Here is a 20,686-nt window from a genome sequence, read left to right as displayed (position 1 = left end):
AAAAGCTTAAAACATTGTATTTAGACAAAAGATAGGCAAACGTAAAGCTAGTATACCGCGAGTTCATCGAAACGTTATACTATGGGTTTGTTTTCTCCCCTATGGCGTTTACCAAAGTGACTCTTTTCGAGGCACACTTTGTCTCTGGAAATGTCAATAACGTCAATGATGTCATTGTCTTCACGGTCAATAATGGGCTCTCTATAGGCTCAGACGTGTCCTCACTTGGTCAGAATGGATCCTGAATGGGTCAGAATGAGCCCTCGACAGGACAGAATGAACTTTTAAAGGCGTACAAAATCGTTTTACAGTTCAGAATCGGCCCTTGACAAAGCAGAATGAGTCTTCCACAGGCCCTCCAAGCTGGAGGGATACGTGCTGCCCTCACTGCCCCCCCCCCCCCCCCGGCCGGTTCCCGCGTCCTAGCTTAAAGAGAGAAATATATACATACACACACACACACATATATATATATATATATATATATATATATATATATAAGTATATAAAGCAACAGATACATAGATAGATGGATAGAAAGATAGACGCTCACTCAGGGACAGGTTGTGATGATTGCGCTATTGAATAAACGCCACAAGTGTTCCGCGTTGATCAGCTGTTTTTACGTCTCTTTTGCGTTGGCTTTCAACCTGTCAATAGGCTTTGGCAACCTGCAAATAGGCAACCTGCGTTGGCTTTCAACCTGAGAATAGGCCTTTCACGTTACAGTTTATGGTCGTGAGTGGTGTCACCGATCGATAGTATTAAAAGCAGGGAAACTTTCCTCGGAAATAAGGTTCATTTATTACATTGGATTTTAACTAAGTTCCAGTCATCACTGAATGGGGATGGTACTTTGCGATGAAAATGATGATCTGCAATAACAATCATAATCAATGATGACGGTCAGGACTAAGGAATGACTTATAATAACTGAAACGTGGCGACTTCAGGCGATACAACAAACGAAACTTGTGTCAAATGCTTTAAATATAGCAACATTTTTGCTACCTTGAATGTCATTGATCGGTGACTGCATGAACGTTTCGATACATGGTGCATCATCATCAGGTCAAGAGCACAATGGTACGAGGTTACAATGAAATATAAGTACATTTAACCGACATTGCTGAACATGGCAACGGTTACAGTTAGCACAAATTAACACGGCCCCGCTGTGCGTAAGCAGGAAGGCTTAAAAAATACACAAATCATGCGACGAAATATATGTTTGACTCAGTGTGAAAAAGGCTACCTTATGATTTGCAGCGAATATGCAGACCTTTTGACACTTAATGGTGGGTTTTTTGGTGAATATGAAAAAATCCTAAAATCCTGAGATCGAGAGAATTACTGAGGCGCGCTAATGCGGAAAAGTTTGCAATGTTAATGTGAGTGCCACACGCAAATGAGTGGTCTCAGATGGGTGAAGAGTCCGGGTCAGACAGAATACTACCTGCGCGGTCAAACCTTCTGTTCCAAAAATAAGTAATCTTAGAGGACAAAAATTGTGCCCATTCTAAATCAAATGGGCAAGGTCTGGTAGTTTCTTTCGTGAGGGCGTTCGTCATCAAGGGGGCTTTTGCCAATACTGTGCACTCTCCTTGTCAAGGCTCTGGCTACGCCCCTGGTCTCATGCAATGAAAATCTTCGAATAGACAGCGACAGTTGAAACTTGATAAAAAACAGCTGTTGCTGTCATTTATGCTTATATCAATGGTGACAATGTTTTGATACAATTTGTACCATGAGCAGGACAGGGCATGGTGACAATGTTGATGACCATGATTCGGGCTTTGGGGTGTACCGACTGCGTTAATCACATACCGCCCGCAACTTATTTCTTACTTAACAGGAAGGTGACAGGGTTACGGCACATATACCGCATGAAATCGCACGTCACCAGAATGATGGAAAATATGGCCATCCATGATCACACTCGAGTCATCTCCTAAGCTACCAGACAGCGTCTGGCGCACGGATCCTGGTCTAAAATGACGCAGGGTTCCAAAGCGAAGTGGGGACAATTCATCAAGACGTGCCGTACGGTGTAACGATCCCCAATGCTGGGGTATGGCCGTTGTTCATCCCCACATAGCAGCAATCGTTGAATGGTGTAAGTGCGGTCTAATCTCAAGCGTCATTGTGCCACTTCTCCCGCCTCACCTTACGACAGCTGGACGCCCATGGCCCCAACCGGGACCTTATGCCTCTCAGTTTGTTAGCAAAATGCGGATCCCAATTCGCTTGCCACTGCCTGGACACGAGCGCAGTTACTACCGCATACAAGTCGTTTGCAGGGACTCTCATGTTGGGGATGCGGGTTGCGTGAGTGGTCACTTCGCTGCAGCATCAGCCACTTCATCACCAGCTGTGCCTACGTGGCTGGGGCTCCCGCAGAATACCATCTGCTCGCCGGGTGGGGCCAGCGCACCGTGCAGAGTTAAAATATCCCAAATGACTCGATGTGATGGATACAAATTCTGCAATGCCAGAAGGCTGATACCGGGGCCCGGTGAAATCAAATGCGGATCATCGTTGTGGTCTTCTATGAAACGCAGCGCTTAAAAATGGCTACTAGGTCCCATGTTCAGACTGCCGCGAGGCCAGACCGAGCAGGAGACTACGGAACAGGACCCGGCACGAAGGCACATCCAACTCCGGCGTCTGCTCTCAATCCGTCCCTATAAGTCTTCTCTGGCTCCGGGTGTGATGCGACCAGCTTTAATGATCCCTCGTTTGGGGGCACCCGCCTCTTCCCGAGTGACGAGGTGGAACATCCACTGCTGGTGGCGAGAGCTTCCAGGTACGGGCCTGTGGAGCTTCCCAGCGAGTATCATGGCTCGTGCCAAAGCCACATTGATGGAAGAGTAGGGGTATGTTCACTCACTTGTATGTTGGGTGGGCGGGGAACAGGGCCAGCTTGCAGGCCTATGTCATGCCTGACATTTTCCTCCTCGTGGCCAAAGGAGGCACATGGACACAGACAAGGGGGCTCGCCGTCGGAGAGGTCCTGAATGCTCCTGTTGTGATGCGAACTGCAGTACGGTATATTGCGTTCAATGAGCGCTTGGCTGATTCACAAGCCTTCACAAACAAAGGAAGCCAACTCGAACATTGATCTGATCACGGAACGGTAAAACAGTTCAAGTGTTCTCTTGTACGCACCACAGGACATACGAGCGATGCACTTCGGAGCGTTCAGGGTCTTGAGGTACTTGGTTGCAAAGCCTTTACATGTCCCTAGTTAGCCAGATATATGCAATATTTTATTACACATCATACACTAATAAGGAAACAAGACTACATTTACGAAATATTGCCAGATCACGTTGCAAGCATCATTCATGGGTTGTGAGACGTTCCCATAATTCCTTATAGGCACAGTCAAGCAAAACTTCGACGTGTACGCAAAGTGGTCAGCTTGAAAACAGTACTGAACCAAACCACGGAAGAACTTTTCGGGCGCCGCATGGGAAACCAGAGAATTATATCCAACAATTTGCAAAGTATGTGCTGAACCGCGATTCTAGCGATGTTTTCGCTCTTTAACGTGAAGTGATTCAAGATTTGTAAGATCTGAAAAGTCAATGCATCGTTTTAATACGCTAAAATTGTCGATGTTCAAGTGCGCATCACATGTAATTGATTAACCCCGGATAGGGACAAAGCGCCTGGGTTAGAACTAATGCTTCCTGTAGGGTGACACCATCCGAACTGTTGCTGTACTCTGCAGGCAAAGCCGTACTGGGTTGGTCACACCTGGGGTGTGGTTTCCTATTCATTTGGGGTGGGGAAGGCTTCAGCCCCATATCCCTCCAGCTTGGGTTTCAGTCCTCCCAACTTTGGGAAGGAAGTGGACGAAATCTGGGATTCACCTGATGTTGGCATATTTTGGGGGTGAACTAAGTCATCTTTCACTGTTTACGCCCTCCCCCCTCCCTCTAACTAATTTGGAAAAATTCCACCCCTGGGACCCACGTACGATGCTCCTAAATGTGCACACAAAAAATCGCCTTGTAAACTTCATCGATGAAGTCCCTGTTTATTAAACTTGGTTTTACCCGATCATCGTTTAATATGTAAGAGCGCATGTTACGTCATGAGCTGATGATGATACCAAGGTTGTCCGATGTTGACACCAATGAAACGAACACAGCTAGTGGAAACCACTGTTCATTATGTTTTGTATAGTTATTGTCCATCTGAGAGGATCTCTCGGCTCGCTATTTCAGCCGACTTATCGATGATTTCAGTCATTGCGGTGGGCTCATCCGCGACTAGAACTCACACAAATTTGAAACCGGTCATTCGTATCTTGACTCGCCGCAAAGTTGTTCGATACTGGAGCGGACTTCGACTCCACAAGCAGTCAAGCATGAGTCTGAGAGGGAACCTTGCGATTTCCCGCATAGCCATCTGAAGTCAGTTTCGGTCTGTTGAATTCCTCCCGCATACGAATCCTCTTCTCTCTTAGCAAAACGGAGCAAGTTTGGTTTGGGCCGCGGTCCAACGGCACTATCTTCTGCTTGCGTACTCATCTCTACCCTGCGTTCAGTGGGCGCGTAGATCATCACCCGAGATAGGTCGACCATAACGTGGAAGAGCACCCTCTGGCGCGAGTTTGGGCGATCCTCGGAGGATCAACGAGGACGCGAGATGTGCCATTACGTGGAGAGCGCCCTCCAGCCCGCAGCCTCTTAACGGCGGACACGCGCGGCTCATGCCAGCGAGAGGGCGGCCGGGCGCCATAAATACGGCCATGGCGGCACCGGTGACGTCCGACGGCCGGACCGGTGCTCCGCCGGGGGCGGACGGGCCAGAGATGGAGAGCGGCGATCACGCGGCCCAACAGCGGCCCGCTCCCACCGGCACACGGGCTGACAGTGGCCCGCTCCCAGGGCACACGGGCTGACAGTGGTCCGCTCCCAGGGCACACGGGCTGACAGTGGCCCGCTCCCGGGGCACACGGGCTGACAGTGGCCCGCTCCCAGGGCACACGGGCCGACAGCGGCCCACTCCCACCGGCACACGGGCTAACAGCGGCCCGCTTCCTCGGTACACGGGCTGACAGCGGCCCTATCCCACCCGAACACGGGCTGATAGTGGTCCGCTTCCCCGGTACACGGGTTGACAGCGGCCCAGCCCACCGGCACACGGGCTGACAACGGTCCGCTCCCATCGGCACACGGCTCGATGGTGGCTCGCTGCCGCCGGCACACTTCAAGCAGCGGCCCGCTCCCAGGCACACGGCCCGACAGCGGCTCGCTCCCCCGGCACACGGGATGACAGCGGTTCGCACCCCCGGCACACGGGATGACAGCGGTTCGCTCCCCCGGCACACGGGCTGACAGCGGTTTGCTCCCTCGGCACACGGGATGACAGCGGTTTGCTCCCTCGGCACGCGGGATGACAGCGGTTCGCTCCCCCGGCACACGGGCTGACAGTGGTTCGCTCCCCCGGCACACCGGATGACAGCGGTTCGCTCCCTCGGCACAGGGCCCGACAGCGGTCCGCTCCCACCGGCACACGGCTCGATGGTGGCCCGCTACCACCGGCACACTTTAAGCAGCGGCCCCGCCTCCCAGGCCACACGGCCCGACAGCGGCTCACTCCCATCCGGCACACGGCCCCGACAGCGGCTTCACTCCCATCGGCACACGGCCCGACAGCGGCTCACTCCCATCGGCACACTGTCCAACAGCAGCCTGCTCCCACCAGCGTCAGCGTACGGTTGTAACCTCCGGCGTTGACCCTGCCCTGGCGTAACCCGGTCACGGGGTCCTACCCCGACTTTGACCCGGACCCTGGGGGGACCCGACATATGACCCTGACCCTGGCGTAACCCTGATCACGGGGGCCCGACCCCCGACTCTGAGTCACACGGTATCAAGGTTTCACCTGGCGTACCCGATCACGGGGTCCCGACCCCGACTTCCTGATGTGCCCACACGGTATCACAGGCTTCAACCCTGGCGTAACCCGATCACGGGGTCCGACCCCGACTCTGATGTCACACGGATCACAGGCTTCACCCTGGCCGCTGGTATCAGTCCACGGACCTAGCCCGACCCATGCTGTTACGCAGCCGTTTGATGTGAGCCTGCCACCAGGACCTGGGCATGAGACTGTCATCGAGCACCACCATAGCTACAGTGCGACGCCGTCACGGAATCCCACCTCGACCACCGAGCTGGGCCCTTGGTGGTGATGCCAAGCATTGGGGTTACGGGCGCCCCGGCGCTGTGCTCGCGCGCTCGCACAGTACGTGCGACATAGAGGGCATAAATCAGAACATCAAAAGCGTCATTTCTCAAAAAAGGAAAGCTTGGGGTTACATATAAAGTAGAGGCCGACAAGGTGACAGACGCAGATGTGACGCACACTAAGCGCAAACGAAGTCAGGTGTTGCCTGCAATGTTCTCCCGTTATCATGCCGGTTTCGGGTCCGTGAATCGGCGTCATCGCACAAGACACTGTCCGACCCTAAGTCTCGCTGTGACATCGAGACTTCATGCGATGGAGCCACTGGCCTCGGCCCCATCGCGGGTAAAGCGTCCCGACCACTTAGCCTCTGACCTGCTCAGGTCGCGCCGACCGCCGCTCGAGGCGGGCGCGTCCGACCCCGACCGAGGTCATCGGGCCGGTCCCCGGGGCTGGCGGCGCGCGGCCCGGTCGCCGGACCGTGCCTGGATCGGTAGTTCCTCGCCCATTCGGCGCCGACCCCGGCTTTATTGGCCGTGCCGCCCGAGCCGAATGGGCGCAGAAGCCGGACGCGACGAACGGCGGCGCGAGGCCTGATGAGCGGCGCACCCGACCCGGCCTGTCCCAGCCGAGGCCTGATGAGCGGCGCACCCGACCCGGCCTGTCCCAGCCGAGGCCTGATGAGCCGCGTACCCGACCCGGCCTGTCCCAGCCGAGGCCTGATGAGCCGCGCACCCGACCCGGCCTGTCCCGGCCGAGGCCTGATGAGCGGCGCACCCGACCCGGCCTGTCCCAGCCAAGGCCTGATGACCGGCGCACCCGACCCGGCCTGTCCCGGCCGAGGCCTGATGAACGGCGCACCCCACCCGGCCTGTCCCAGCCGAGGCCTGATGAGCCGCGCACCCGACCCGGCCTGTTCCAGCCGGGGCCTGATGAACGGCGCACCCGACCCGGCCTGTCCCAGCCGAGGCCTGATGAACGGCGCACCCGACCCGGCCTGTCCCAGCCGAGGCCTGATGAACGGCGCACCCGACCCGGCCTGTCCCGGCCGAGGCCCGATAAGCACCATACCCGACCCGGCCTGCTCCAGCCGAGGCCTCATAAGCCGCGCACCCGACCCGGCCTGTCCCGGCCGAGGCCCCACGAGCGGCTCACCCGACCCGGCAGCCCGGCGCGGCGCGCTGGTGTTGACTCACACCGGCGCCTACGAACGCGGCTCGCGGATCGGAGTCGGTGACGAGAGGTCGGTCAAGCTTGCAATGTGTCTGGGAGCAGCGACGTCAGGAGCCCCACGGCGAGGGGACCGCCGCGAGGCGCCGGCCGACATAGCGGGGGGCGGCGGTGGGACCCCGCCCCGCCGAACTACCGCGGCCCGTCAGCTGCGCCGGCACCGCAAAGGCCACGTCCGGCGGTGTACCGCATAGCGACGCGCCACCGCTGCAATGTGGCGTGTTTGACTGTCTCGGCCCACCCGCTTAATGAACAATGGACCGAGCCCGACATTTTGGCGGCGGCGCCGCGCGCCGGCCGCTGTCCAAACGGGCGCTGTTTAACGAGCGCGGCAATACTGGCGGAACTCGGACGTTTACGACGGCCGGCGTCAGGGACGGCACCACCGATCGCGGACAAAGTGGGGGAATGGAGCAAACAGTCGGCGCCGCTTGTCACACGACTACCATATCAGCCGGCCAAAGATGAGGGATCGGCTCAGGCTCCGACAGTGAGCTGGTGAACTCTGACATTTGACGTGTCGGAAGGAAAACAAGTCCCAGCCACCAAATGACTGTTTAATCGGTTTTCCGTACCAGACATAGAGCGCAGTGATTTGGTATAGAGCAGAGGCTGGCTGCACAGACACCAAACGACTGTTGGACACGCCGGGCGCACGTGCCCGCCCGGTTCGTGCAAGTGGACGTCGGTCGGCTTCTGTAGTTAAACAGGCGACTTCAAGGCCTAAATGCCTCGTATGTCCTGGGATATCATGTGCAAAAACAGCACGCCATTGTCTGAAAGCATGCCTTGGCTGCTGGCAGGAGCATGGTACCACGCATAATTAATGCACCACAGCTATCCAAATGACCTGTTCAAACTTTAAAACGAATTCATCGTCAAGCCAAGGACTTCAGTCACGAATCACCTCACGACCATAATTTCAGCTCTTTCTGTCACTTGTAGCAGCCAAGCTCCGGCGTACAAAAGCAGATACAAGTCCTTTGGCCGTAGGTTCGCGGACAAAACAAACGGATAGTGAAACAAGTGATGAATACGATGACATATATATAAATATTGCATAATTATTCAAAGCGCTACATGACATTCTGATTTGTTTAAAAAAAAGTACTGATTGGTCTATTTATACTAATAGTAAAAGTACAAATACCGACATTAAGCGGTGCTGGGGGACTATTGCCTCAAACCGAGATCAACATTGACACATTTTTAGTTTTCAAGCGAACTAGAACAACTCTCCGAATGCCAACGGCGACGGTACGTATCTGAAATCGATCCTGCGCGCTACAGTATTCATGCGTCGATCTAAAAGCAGAGCCACGCGAGCCTGAGAACCAACGAGCCATCCGCCGCGCCGCGCTCATCAGTATGCGAGTACGTGCACCGGCCGCGGATCACCTCCAAAGATCTGGCACATGTTCTCCGGAACGACGCGATCTCCCCCCCCCCCCCTCCCCTCCAGCCGGTTCGGGCGCGGCAGACGCCTCGCCTATCGCGTGTTGCTGCCACGGAGCGCGTTCAGCACCAGGGTTAGTATCGGCCGGCCGGGCATCCCGTGCCGTTCGCCGGTAGCGACCTCCAAGACGCAGTCCTCCCACGAACGCAGTGTATTCACACCGTCCACGTAACAACCACCGGGCACACGAGCGCGCACTGCCGAGGCGTGACCGTGGTCACAGAGCAGTCCTCACACGCACCACACGCCAGGCGACAGCCGGCCGACGCCCACATATGGTGGGAGCGCGCGCTGAAAACCGCGCCAATACGACGGCGGACGGCGCGCGGGATGGCCGAAAACGGCGCGAACAGAGACCAGTCGAGCTCAACAAATACTGCTTGATGGAATCAGACAACGCCAGACGCTGGGTGTGGAGGCGAACACAGATGAACAAGAAATGCGGGAATGGCGAGGAGAGGGAGAGGAGAGGAGAACGAGAGAGCGGAAATAGATGAAAGGCGAGGAAAAAGGAGAAGGACGATAACAGGCAAGAAAAGACGGGAGTGCAAGACAGAGAGCGAAAGCTAGAGGCGAGAGCGAGAGAGAGAGAGAGAGAGAGGGAGAGAGCGAGTTATATATATATATATATATATATATATATATATATATATATATATATAGATAATATAAAAGAAAATATGACAGAGACAAGGAGGGGATCCCGTCTGCCACTGCAGTGACGGCGATACGACATTCGGTGTCCTGCCGCCTCCGTGCCCGTGGCGCGGCGGCCGGCCAGCCGGGCCGCTCGGTCCGCGCGCGCCAGCCATGAGGCCGCCGGCGGCCGGAGACGGAGCACTGGGCGAAACAATCGGCCGGGTGAGAGAGGCGGCGCGGCGCCGGCCCAGCCGGCACGATAGACGGCCCGGCAGGCCGACCGACGAGGTGACGGGGACGGGGGGGGGGGGAGGAGATGGGCTCCCGGCGGCTGCCTGACGCCGACACCGTCGGCGCGCTCTCCAGATGAGCGCAATTCCGCTCGCCTCCTGTTGACACCGACAACAGCCCGAGTGTTGACTAAATAGATTGCACTATGCAGACGCCGGTGGTGGCGGTGGTGGCGGCGGCGGCGGCGGCGGCAGACCTCCGGCCTCCACGAGCTGGCGCGGCTGGCCGAAGGCACCCCGCGCGTCGCCGGTGTCACCCTCCCAGACTGCCGGCTCGCTGAGTGGGGGGTGGGGGAGGTGGGGTGGAGGATGGGGAGGAGTAAAACCGAGCAACGGCGTCATCTCGGGCCAGCCGCGCGAAACGCCGTAATAAATAGCGCGGCGAGCGACCGCATGGGGAGTGGCGCGGCAACGGTCAGACGGCGAACTGTCCTAAGCCGTGGAGACGTGGCCACTGTTGCGACGGGAGACTGACTGAATTGCACTGAGTTGATCTGTCTTCACGCGGGTTGCTACCTGCAGCACTACGGCGCCGCCTGCGGGCGACACCGGCAGTCGCGCTTCCTACAGCTTGTCGCAGATGGCGTTGGTGAACTCGGAGCACTTGGCCGAGCCGCCCAGGTCGCCGGTGCGGTAGCGGCCCTCTCGGATGACGTCGAAGCAGGCCGTCTCGATGCGGTCGCCGAGGTCGGTCAGCTCCATGTGTCTGAGCATCATGACGGCCGAGAGGAGCAGCGCCGTCGGGTTGGCCAGGTCCTGGCCAGCGATGTCCGGCGCCGTGCCGTGCACCTGGCGGGCCCGGGGCAAGGCGGGTCAGGGGGGGGGGGGGGCGCCGACGCTTGACGCGCCGCAGCATGTCTGATCGTCCCGCGGCAGGTCAGGTCAAGCCGGGTCATGGAGGGCCGGGTCCGGCTGCGGCAGGTCGGATTAGGTCGAGGCAGGTCAGGTTTCTGCAAGGTCAGGTCACAGTGGGATCAGAGCACCGCACGTGGCGCCTCCAATCCCAGGGTACGCAGCACCGCCTCAGTAGTCTCATCCAACGTGGGGATCGAGCGTCGGATGGGACAGCCCAGCGCGTGGCCTTTCGCAGAGTCAACTATTCGCATTGACCGCGGGCGTTACATGAATCGACGTCAACATAAAGAATATCACTTACGGAGACTTACGTCTGAGATTAGCAACTTGGTAACCTCCGGCCGGAACAATGCTTGCGAAGTAATGACGCCGTTTTTACTGTGACGCCTGGCCTAAAGTTGGCCTGGCCACCAACTGTCATCCAGCAGGTCCGCAACCAAAACCGAAACTCACAGGTCTGACCCCCCATCCGGGTGGAATGGCTGATATACTAGTTTGAACTATGAATAAAAGCAGGTAGGCGAGAACGTGACGACCTTCAATTGAGAGGATTATAAAGGTCACGGGCAGCGTGACTGCCACCGGCTGATAAGTTTTCGACGCGTGATGCCTGATATGGTAATGCGCGTCGTACTATTTAATAAGCTTTGGAGCGGGGATGAAAACACATCTGGCAGAGACCCTCAACACATCTGGCAGAGTGTGACACATCTGTGTGCCTCGCGACGTGCTTTTTAGAGCCTTGCTGGCAGTATGTGTGTGTGTGTGTGTGTGTGTGTGTGTGTGTGGTGTGTGTGTGTGTGTGTGTGTGTGTGTGTGTGTGTGTGTGTGTGTGTGTGTGTGTGTGTGTGTGTGTGTGTGTGTGTGTGTGTGTGTGTGTGTGTGTGTGTGTGTGTGTGTGTGTGTGTGTGTGTGGTGTGTGCGCGTGTGCGTGTGTGCGTGTGCGTGTGCGTGTGGGTGCGTGCGTGCGCGCGCGCGCGGCGTAGTGCGTGCGTGCGTGCGTGCGTGCGTGTGTGTGTGTGTGCGTGCGTGCGTGCGTGCGTGCGTGCGTGCGTGCGTGCGTGCGTGCGATGCGTGCGTGCTGTGTGTGCGTGCGTGCGTGTGCATGTGCGTGTGCGTGTGTATGTGTGCGTGTGTATATAGTATACGTGTACGTAGTGTGTAGTAGTGTCTGTGTGTAGTACTTTTCCGACTGGATCGCGGTGGCAGATTCCCGCCAAGTGTTCCAAAAAAACACAGGGTGAAGGATCCATTTAAGTACAGTTCACTAGGCAAAAACGCGGTGGGACCTCTTCGGACTAAGAGGAGGAACACTTCATATTTCGGGGCTGGCCAAGTCGTGACTGAACGCAAGCACTGGCTGTAACCGAGAGGAGGCACCCGGGTCACCCGGGACTCAGAGGTGCAGACGATTTGCAATGTTTCGTTGAACTTATGAGCGCTAACGTGGTGTTTAAGAAATCGCAAAATCTGTCACGCACTTGACAGTGTTTTCACGTTCATGTCCGAAAGCAAACTCGGCTGTTCAGTGCTTAAGAGGATTGACGGACGATTTTGACATAAAAACAGATGAAACAGATGACGAGCTTGGCTTGGTCGATGTTACCAGGAAGCATCCGGACATGATTGGGTAGCATATCATAAAGCAGCTAGGGCCATACTAAGGACCATTTGCACTGGGATTCTTTAAGCCGGAGGCCAACTACGAGCACTAGCCTGCCTGCCCTACAAAAAGTTTCGTGGCGCCAGCGCCGACTCCGTCTTCGCAAATTCGGCAGGAACTATTGATCCAGAATCTCTTGATTACGTTTCCACGTTTTCAAAATTCAGCGCAGCAAGTGCTGAAAAACGACAATCCGCGACGTATTTGTGTAACCCAGTCTTCAATTCAAAAGTAAAGGGGCTTTAATGGTACACCTCCACACCGTAACATTATCATCACTGAACGTGAAGATCGCGGATGCAAGATCCTGCGGTTTCAGGGCCAAGGGAGGTCATGGGATGACCTCGGGTGACCTCATACTACCCGTGGAGGTTAACAGTGGAGTAACTTGACTTGTACCAGCTCTCTTCCGCGGACACATGCAAAGCTTCGCACACACGGGGAAAACGTGACTTGACCTGGCTGGACCATCCGCACAGGTCAACCGCGCAAGACGGCGCAAACTGACCCGGGCCAAAGCTGTTGACCGCCTTCCTTCTTCTTCGCTACAGTATATCACCTACGCATTGGGGGGATTGGGTCGTGCGTGGCCAAATTCGCACCAGACGCCCCACAGGCCGGTGAAGAAGGCGAAACGCCGAAACGCCGAGCGTCGGTAGACGTCGAACCGGTCCCACGGAGAGCGCCCCATCGCGCGCGCGCGCTCGGCATGCACCTCCCGCACGGTCGGCACGCTCGAGAGCGGACCGTCGCCGGCCGATCTACAGACGGCGAGCAGACTTGGGCCGGTCGTGACCACGTGCACGGCTATTGATCGCCGCCGGCGGGCTCGCTGCCCTGCAATGGTCGATTGCCGACCGGCGGGGGGCCGGACGGGCGCGGACCGGGCCGGCGGCGTCTCGCGCCCCGCCCGCGCATGGTGGCCACCTCAGCCGGCAGCCGACGAATGTGGCGCAGCGCATGCCGCCCATTTCGCACGGAGCTGATGGTGATTCTGCCCGGAGCGTCCGCCGTCGAATTCCGACGAGGCGTGCAACAAATGCGTCGCATTTGTCGTGCGGTGTTCTTCGGAACATTTAATTAGCGAAGTGTGGTGTCTGGAAAGCAGGACCCCGAGCCCCTCACGTCCCAGTGCTAATATCCGAATGGAGGCGTTCTACAAAACCCCATTAACAGCGGCCGGCGCGTCCGGGTACCTCACACGTCCAAACGGATCATTCCGCCTAATGGATCGCGCCAGGTTCACGGGGCATAGCCGCTACTGGGGCGATCACGCGGGCTGTCGCCGCATTTCAGTTTCGCTGATGGCCCACAAGGTGACGTCCCAATCGCTATCGCCAGCCATGCCGCGTGGTGTGCTTTAACCGGTGCGGAATGACGCCAGGAAAGGCAATTCTGGCCAGCATGCGCGGTGCTAAGGAATGCTTGTTATATTCTGTCGTCTGCGCTTACAAAAGCTTAATCACCACTTACTGTCCCTCAAGCAACCGATCCGACTGGGCAGCCCAGCGTTCTGCCAATTACAACGCGGTCGCAACCTCGCTCTCCCGGCGGAGCTCGATCTCGCGAGTAAGGATCGTCCCTCCACGAGCTCCACCTAGCTACCAATGAGGCTAACTTAACCAAATGTCCGACGCAGGCCAAAGGGAGGTCCCTCCAGTGTCTGATTGACTTCCAAAGCTCACGCGGATTGCGGTAGAGCATGCCTTAAGCTTTGCCCTAAAATGGACATGAAAACTGATGGCATTCCTAAATGTAGAATACAATCAGCTGTGGAAGCAAAGTAAGAGATTCAAAATTTTGCGACGCGTGCGCATGTTTGCACGGCGACGGCATCCACCCCCTCATCCATATGTTTCGCCGACAACTCATTCACCTTTCGCACACGACCCGGCCGGCGGCAGCACTTGCAATTCAAGCTTCACTCACCGACTCAAAGATGGCGCCACCCATGCCGACGTTGCCGCTGGGCGTGACGCCCAGTCCTCCGACCAGGCCCGCGCACAGGTCGGACAGGATGTCGCCGTACAGGTTGGGCATGACGAGCACGTCGTACTGCGACGGGTCCTGCACCATGTTGAGGCACACCGTGTCCAGGTAGCGCTCCTCGAACTTAATGTCCGGGTTCTGTTCGGCCACCACCCGGCAGCAGTTCAGGAACGTGCCATCCGACAGGCGCCTGACGGGGGAGGGAGGGGGAGGGGTGGGTTGTAGGTCGCGTCAACGACGGCAGGTCAGTCGAGGCGAACGGACACGCGCGTGCGCAAGTCTGCGAGCGCACTGCGCTACAAGCGTGAGCGCGATGACAATATTTCTTCATCTAACGCACGAGGTTTGCCCTACGCGACCTGTGCCCTACGCGGTATGTGCTAACGCTGAACCCGACCTGAAAAAGCGAGCGCGGTATTTTCCACAGGCGGATGGAGGACTCACATGATGTTGGCCTTGTGGACAGCCGTGACCTTGCTGCGGCCGTTGGCCTTGGCGTAGTTGAAGGCGAACTCTGCGACGCGCATGGAGGCGGGCTCGGTGATTAGCTTGATGCTCTGGACCACGCCCGGCACGATCTCGTGCTCGATGCCCGAGTACTCGCCCTCAGTGTTCTCTCGGATGGTGACCAAATCCACGTCCTTGTACAGCGTCTCGTAGCCGTCGATGGAGCGGCACGGGCGTACATTCGCGTACAGGTTAAACTCCCTGGGGGCGAGGGGAGGGGTCAGGCGGCCGGTTAACGATGAGTTCGATGGATGTCGACGCGCACGACACAAGCCAAGCGAGAACAGCTGAATGCTGCGCTTCCACCTTCAAACAGCACTGCAGTCTCGGCAACCACGCGGTAGCGCTGTACCATGACACGAACCAGAAAACCATGGCACCGCCCGAACAAAAGCGGGCAATGCGGACGCGTGCGTGCCGCCATCGTGGCACTCACTTGCGCAGAGCCAGGTTCAGCGACCTGTGCCCCTTGCCGACGGGTGTCATCAGCGGCCCCTTCAGGCCGATCTTGTTCTTGTTGACCGAGTCGATTGCCGACTGGGGGATGCCGAAGATGCCGTCTGGACCGCGGACCGGCGTCACGTCCACCGACTCCCAGTCCACCGGCACCTGGGAGCGGGCGAGCGGACGTGTCACGGGACGGGTCGGTCGGGCCGCACGCGCCCGCGCCGTGCCAGCGGTCGGCCGGTGGGAGACGGCGGTCTGCGTTAACACACGCCATTGTTTCAGTCGTGGCCGAGGAACGGGCACAGCAGTCACGACATCGATGTGCCCTTCGGTGCAGCACGAGCACTGTGCTGAGCACCAGCACTGTGCTGAGACAGGCATCAAACTAAAGACCGGCCCGTCACTGGCTCCCGCCGTGGAGAACTGCATCCCAGCCGGCGGCGCCAGCTGGCCGCAGGCGCACTGACCCCGGCCGAGGCGAATATCTGCTGGACGGCGGAGCTGATCTCCGGCCCGATGCCGTCGCCCGGGATCAGCGTGACGGTCCGCTTGGCCGTAGACAGCTGACGGCGGCCAGCGTGGCGCAGGGGCGCCGTCTGAAACACGACCGGGGGTGTGGCGCCATTCATGCACAGATTATCTGGTGACAGTACACCCATGAACACACGAACATGGCCTGTACAGAGCTGGGAAGAATTGACGGAATAAAATGGCCAAGATGTGATTATTTTTACCTTGATGATCCTGTGCAACACCTGATGTGGGGTGGTGCGAGTGAGGTGATATAAGGATGCATCATTATCATGTGACTGGTGCCAGGACGTAACTGGGTGAAACCGGACATCTGCAGGCTGTCAGTGGAACCAAATGTCAGCAAAACGCTCGCGCCAGCTCCCGCTGCTTGCGCTGAACACGTAAACCAGCGGTACCCAACCGTGCGCTGAACCGCAACACTTTTATTGTTCGCATTGCAAAATGTTTGATGCGTTATTCAGTGCTGTAAATAAAGTAAAATTACCATGCAGTGCAAAATGTTGGATGGTATGCACAATTCTGATCCATCTCAATCAGAACAGCAGGAAAGGTTACCAGTAAATGGAAAATATACATCAGATCGTCAGGAAACTTTTGGAGACCTCCCTGCCACGACATCATAAGTTCGGTTGCCCCATTTGGGACAGGACTGGACCATCCCAAATATTTTGCTGACTGGCACCTTTTGCAGACTGGGACACAGGTCAATGAAAGATTGGGAGACTTCATCATGTGGGAGCAAGATGCATTTGAACTGGGCTTCAGGCTTGCCTGTTCTGACCATTGAAGCTAAGTATGTATGCATGCATGCATGTATGTATGTATGTATATATGTATGTGTGTATGCATGTATGCATGTATGTATGTATGTATGTATGTATGTATGCATGCATGCATGTATGTATGTATGTATGTATGTATGTATGTATGTATGTATGTATGTATGTATGTATGTATGTATGTATGTATGTATGTATGTATGTATGTATGTATGTATGTATGTATGTATGTATGTATGCATGTTAGTGTGTCTGCATATTTTAAATCTTGAAATCAAAAGTGACCAAATCTTGACTTAATACAAGAAAAAAGACAGGAAAGTGTTTCTTTTGGCCCATTCTTGAACTGAGTTTTGCTCCAGTTCTGAATAAGCACAACCCAGGAAGGAAGCAGTTGATGCACAAGGCTGAAAGTGCATCTCAGAAGATCACAGGCAATGAAGCCCCTGCTATATATATATATATATATATATATATATATATATATATATATATATTCATGTTTTAATGGATAAAAGTTGTGCACTGCTGTTGGAAAACATCTTTTGGTATGGAGAACACAAATGAAGCATGACTAATTAAAGTAAGACAGAATCCTATTTTCACTTCGATACATATAAGATACACTCATAATGAGACATTGCAAAGACACAGTGAGAGCAGTATTGCCACAATCACATCAATAGTGCTCACTGCCCAACACCTAATAGTTCAAGTATTTTACATTTCAGTTCATTTACAAACGTACGTGCCCATTGAAAGAATCACATCTATCAACCTTGACCGCGTTTACAATCATCCCGAAATTCCTCCTCTCAAAATATCAAAATGCCTTCTTGAACAATAACTACAAGCCTGTACGTTGGAAGTTCCTTGCCGCGGGCCTGACAAACGAGTGCATTACCAAATTGGGGGTGTTGCGATGGGCTCGCCTCTAGGACCTTTATTCACTAATTTCTTTACGGGACATGTAAGACCTGACAAACCACAAAATGACGACATAAGACCGGGCATTTGCTGCCGCTATGTAAACGACATCTTTGTGAAAGTTACAGACATCAACGAACTAGGACGTCTCAAAAACACCTTTGAAGAGCAGTCTGGTCCCAAATTTTTAAAAAAAACTTAGTGTGCAAAACATAACACCCTTTTCCACGCGATTGTTGGTGGACAAGAACAGCGATTTCAAACCAATGTATACCGAAAACAGACTAACAACGGACGGTGCTTAAATGCTGACAGTGAGTGTCCTCGACGCTACAAAATTAGCGTCATAAGGTCCTTCATTAAACGTGCATTTAAACACTGCCCTGATTGGACAGGACTGCATTCAGAATTTATAAGAATCCGACAGATCTTGGTGAACAACGGTTTTTTTCAAATTCTGACGTTGAATACGAAATAGACCAAGACAAGATATCCAGCCAACCGTCAAACTGTATTATCACGATCAAATGACATATGCCCACAAACCAGACGAAAAAGCTTTACGGGAATTGTTGACATGTTAAAGGCCTGACCTGTCAACATGTTGAAGGCAAAAACGACCACAAAACAGACATCATCATTCATTATTGTAATGTCAAAATACTTTTCCTACGAGAAACAGCCCAGGCAAACCCGACAAACTAAAATGCGCCAATGTAGTCTGTCATTTCAAATGCAACATCGAATGCTGCAAACTTTGTTCCATACACTATATCCGTGTGACCATAACGACACTCTTTCGACGCCTGACAATGCACATACATGACGGGGCACCTCTGGATCACATGCGACATGAAACGACAGGACATTGACATGACAACAACTGACAGACAACACCGATATTTTACGAACATGCAATGATAGAAGACACCTTCAAATTTGGGAAAGTATTCACCAACAAACTCTCTGTGGCCCTAAACAGACAAATAAATTATTGCACATCACTTGAACTATTAGGTGGTAGGCGGTGAGCACTATTCATGTGATTATGGCAATAGTGCTCTCATTGTGTCTTTGTAGTGTTCCCATCACAGGTGTGTCTTATGTGTATCAAAGTGGAAATACAGTTCTGTCTTACTTCATTTTGTCATGCTTCATTTGTGTTCTCTGTACCAAAAGATATCTTGAAATATATATATATATATATATATATATATATATATATATATATATATATATATATATATATATGCATATGTGCGTGCGTGCGTGCGTGCGTGCGTGCGTGCGTGCGTGCGTGCGTGCGTGCGTGTGTGCGTGTGTGCGTGTTTGTGTGTGTGTGTGTGTGTAATCATCCTCTTTTATCCATGCTTAGAAATGCCACCACTTCAGTTAGATTCCCCACTTTTGCTTCCTGTAACTGAATGCATCAACTGGGTGAGAGGGTTTCATGTGCTACAACAAAAACTCCTACATTAAGTGCAAAGGCATATCAGTTATTACTTAAACACAAATTTTCTTCCATTGCAATGACTTATGTGAAACATAAGTGATACAGCAAAGACTTTTGGTCAAGTCTTTACCAGATAATTAATGACTGGTACATGTTTTTGCAGTATAAGCTTTGCCATGTTATTATTAATGTTGTGTCTAAGTTTTTCAGCACAAGCAGCATTACATATAAGCAATGGCTATATATGCATTTGCTTGCAAGTAATGAAGAGCATTAATTTTTGAAGCATTATTTTATTTGTGCAGGGCTCATGCTGTGCACAAGTTTTCATGGTAGAGGTTATGTTATGCATGATAAAAGACGGTGTAAGTTTTTAAGAAGGTGCAATGATGTGTGTGAAATATAAATTTTGTTGTGTAGCACACATGTTGTGCATAATTCTTAGCAGTACAAGTAATGTTGTGCCTAAGTTAAGTCAGTGCAAGTTTTTTTATGTAAGAAGTAATGTTTTGCATAACTGGCATATAGCACTTCTCTTGGTAGTAGCTATTGCTCTAGCACTAGTGTCATGATACAAACATTTACTGGTTGTATGGAGGCAGGCTAGGCGAGCCCTCAGATCTCTCCTGGGTGCATTACTGCCGGTTTGCAAAAGGTTACAGGCAGCCTACAAGATCCTTGAGATGCTTAGGGCTGGGGATGTTGGGGCCATGCTGGTGAAGGTGTGGTCTCCAACATGCTCCTGATGATCTAATTTGCATGCCTTCTGCATTACCTCTCTGGCTATGGTTGCAGTAAAACCCTTAATGGTATGGGGGTGACTCAGAAGGTGGGAGAACCAAACTTTTTCTGCTTCCTGATAATGATGGCACATATGTATTGTCATAGGATTTATATCTAACTTGTATGAAAACTGAGAGGCCATGGACTTCAGGTCCTGCCACCTGCTCCATTTTTTTCACTTGACCCACCAAAATTGGTAGAATTTATTGGTTGCTATGGTTAGCCAACAAAATGGTAGATAATTACAAATCTTTAAACTTCCTATAATAAAATAACTGACCCAGCCAAATACTCAGGCATCCCACTTGTGGATTATTGTGCCAGCATATATGTTGTGCCAGCAGCACTGCACATTTTCTGCTTCTGCCCAAACTCTGTCTGAGCTTGATACCTGCTCTGAGGTGCCATAACCTTCCTCAAAATAATGTGTGCTATTGTAATAAAGGAGATCCTGCCCCAAAATTTAGGAAACTACAAAAAATAATGCACCTCAACCTCACCCGCCCCAACAAGCACTCATCAATATCTGTCATGCTCTGAAGACTGGACCCAGGCTTAGAGACCTTGAAAAGACAGATTGAACATTTTTTAATGTGTTGCTTGAGCTTCAAAAAGTCATTTTGCACAATTTTGGATTCAGTTTAATTCATTGTGATTGGGATTCAAAATCAGTTCCATTAAAAGTGCAGCAGGCAACAGAACTTTGACTCATTTCATTACTTATATTTTCATGCCATGTCTCAAACATCCAGCAATGGTTTCGAAACCCCAACCCATTCCTTACCAACGTCCTAAAAACCGAACTTGCCATTTTACAGCACAGATGAAGTCCTCAATTCAATCCAAGTCAGACTGAACTTTGTCAAGTATTGTAATTGCAAAAAAGCGGCCCTAATTCTACGCGGCCTGCGCAGTGATGAAAGCTAGAGG

At 53.4% G+C, this 20,686-nt stretch overlaps 2 protein-coding genes across 2 annotated transcripts in view; one reads left to right on the top strand and one right to left on the bottom strand.

The window, feature by feature from the left end:
- The window catches only part of LOC119102973 (inverted formin-2-like), a 19,754-nt gene extending 9,855 nt beyond the window's left edge, over nucleotides 1-9,899 (top strand). Inside the window, exons 3-4 of the mRNA XM_037226423.1 lie at nucleotides 6,833-7,447; nucleotides 9,896-9,899. Coding sequence (XP_037082318.1) covers nucleotides 6,833-7,447; nucleotides 9,896-9,899 — 619 coding nt within the window. The remainder of the gene's footprint in view (nucleotides 1-6,832; nucleotides 7,448-9,895) is intronic.
- LOC119103710 (putative isocitrate dehydrogenase [NAD] subunit alpha, mitochondrial) lies at nucleotides 9,540-20,686 on the bottom strand. Its single transcript, XM_037227339.1, has 6 exons — nucleotides 20,541-20,686; nucleotides 15,748-15,876; nucleotides 15,270-15,442; nucleotides 14,771-15,034; nucleotides 14,267-14,516; nucleotides 9,540-10,608 (listed from the first exon to the last, which is right to left on the bottom strand). The coding sequence occupies exons 1-6, from the start codon at nucleotides 20,565-20,567 to the stop codon at nucleotides 10,384-10,386; spliced, it is 1,068 nt and encodes a 355-aa protein (XP_037083234.1). The 5' UTR covers nucleotides 20,568-20,686; the 3' UTR covers nucleotides 9,540-10,383.

Source organism: Pollicipes pollicipes, unplaced genomic scaffold (genome assembly GCF_011947565.3).
Source record: "Pollicipes pollicipes isolate AB1234 unplaced genomic scaffold, Ppol_2.1 Scaffold_5724;HRSCAF=6776_pilon_pilon_pilon, whole genome shotgun sequence".
Lineage (NCBI taxonomy): Eukaryota > Metazoa > Arthropoda > Thecostraca > Pollicipedomorpha > Pollicipedidae > Pollicipes > Pollicipes pollicipes.
The sequence above is the reverse complement of the archived record's forward strand: the minus strand, read 5'-3'. Positions and strand labels throughout refer to the sequence as shown.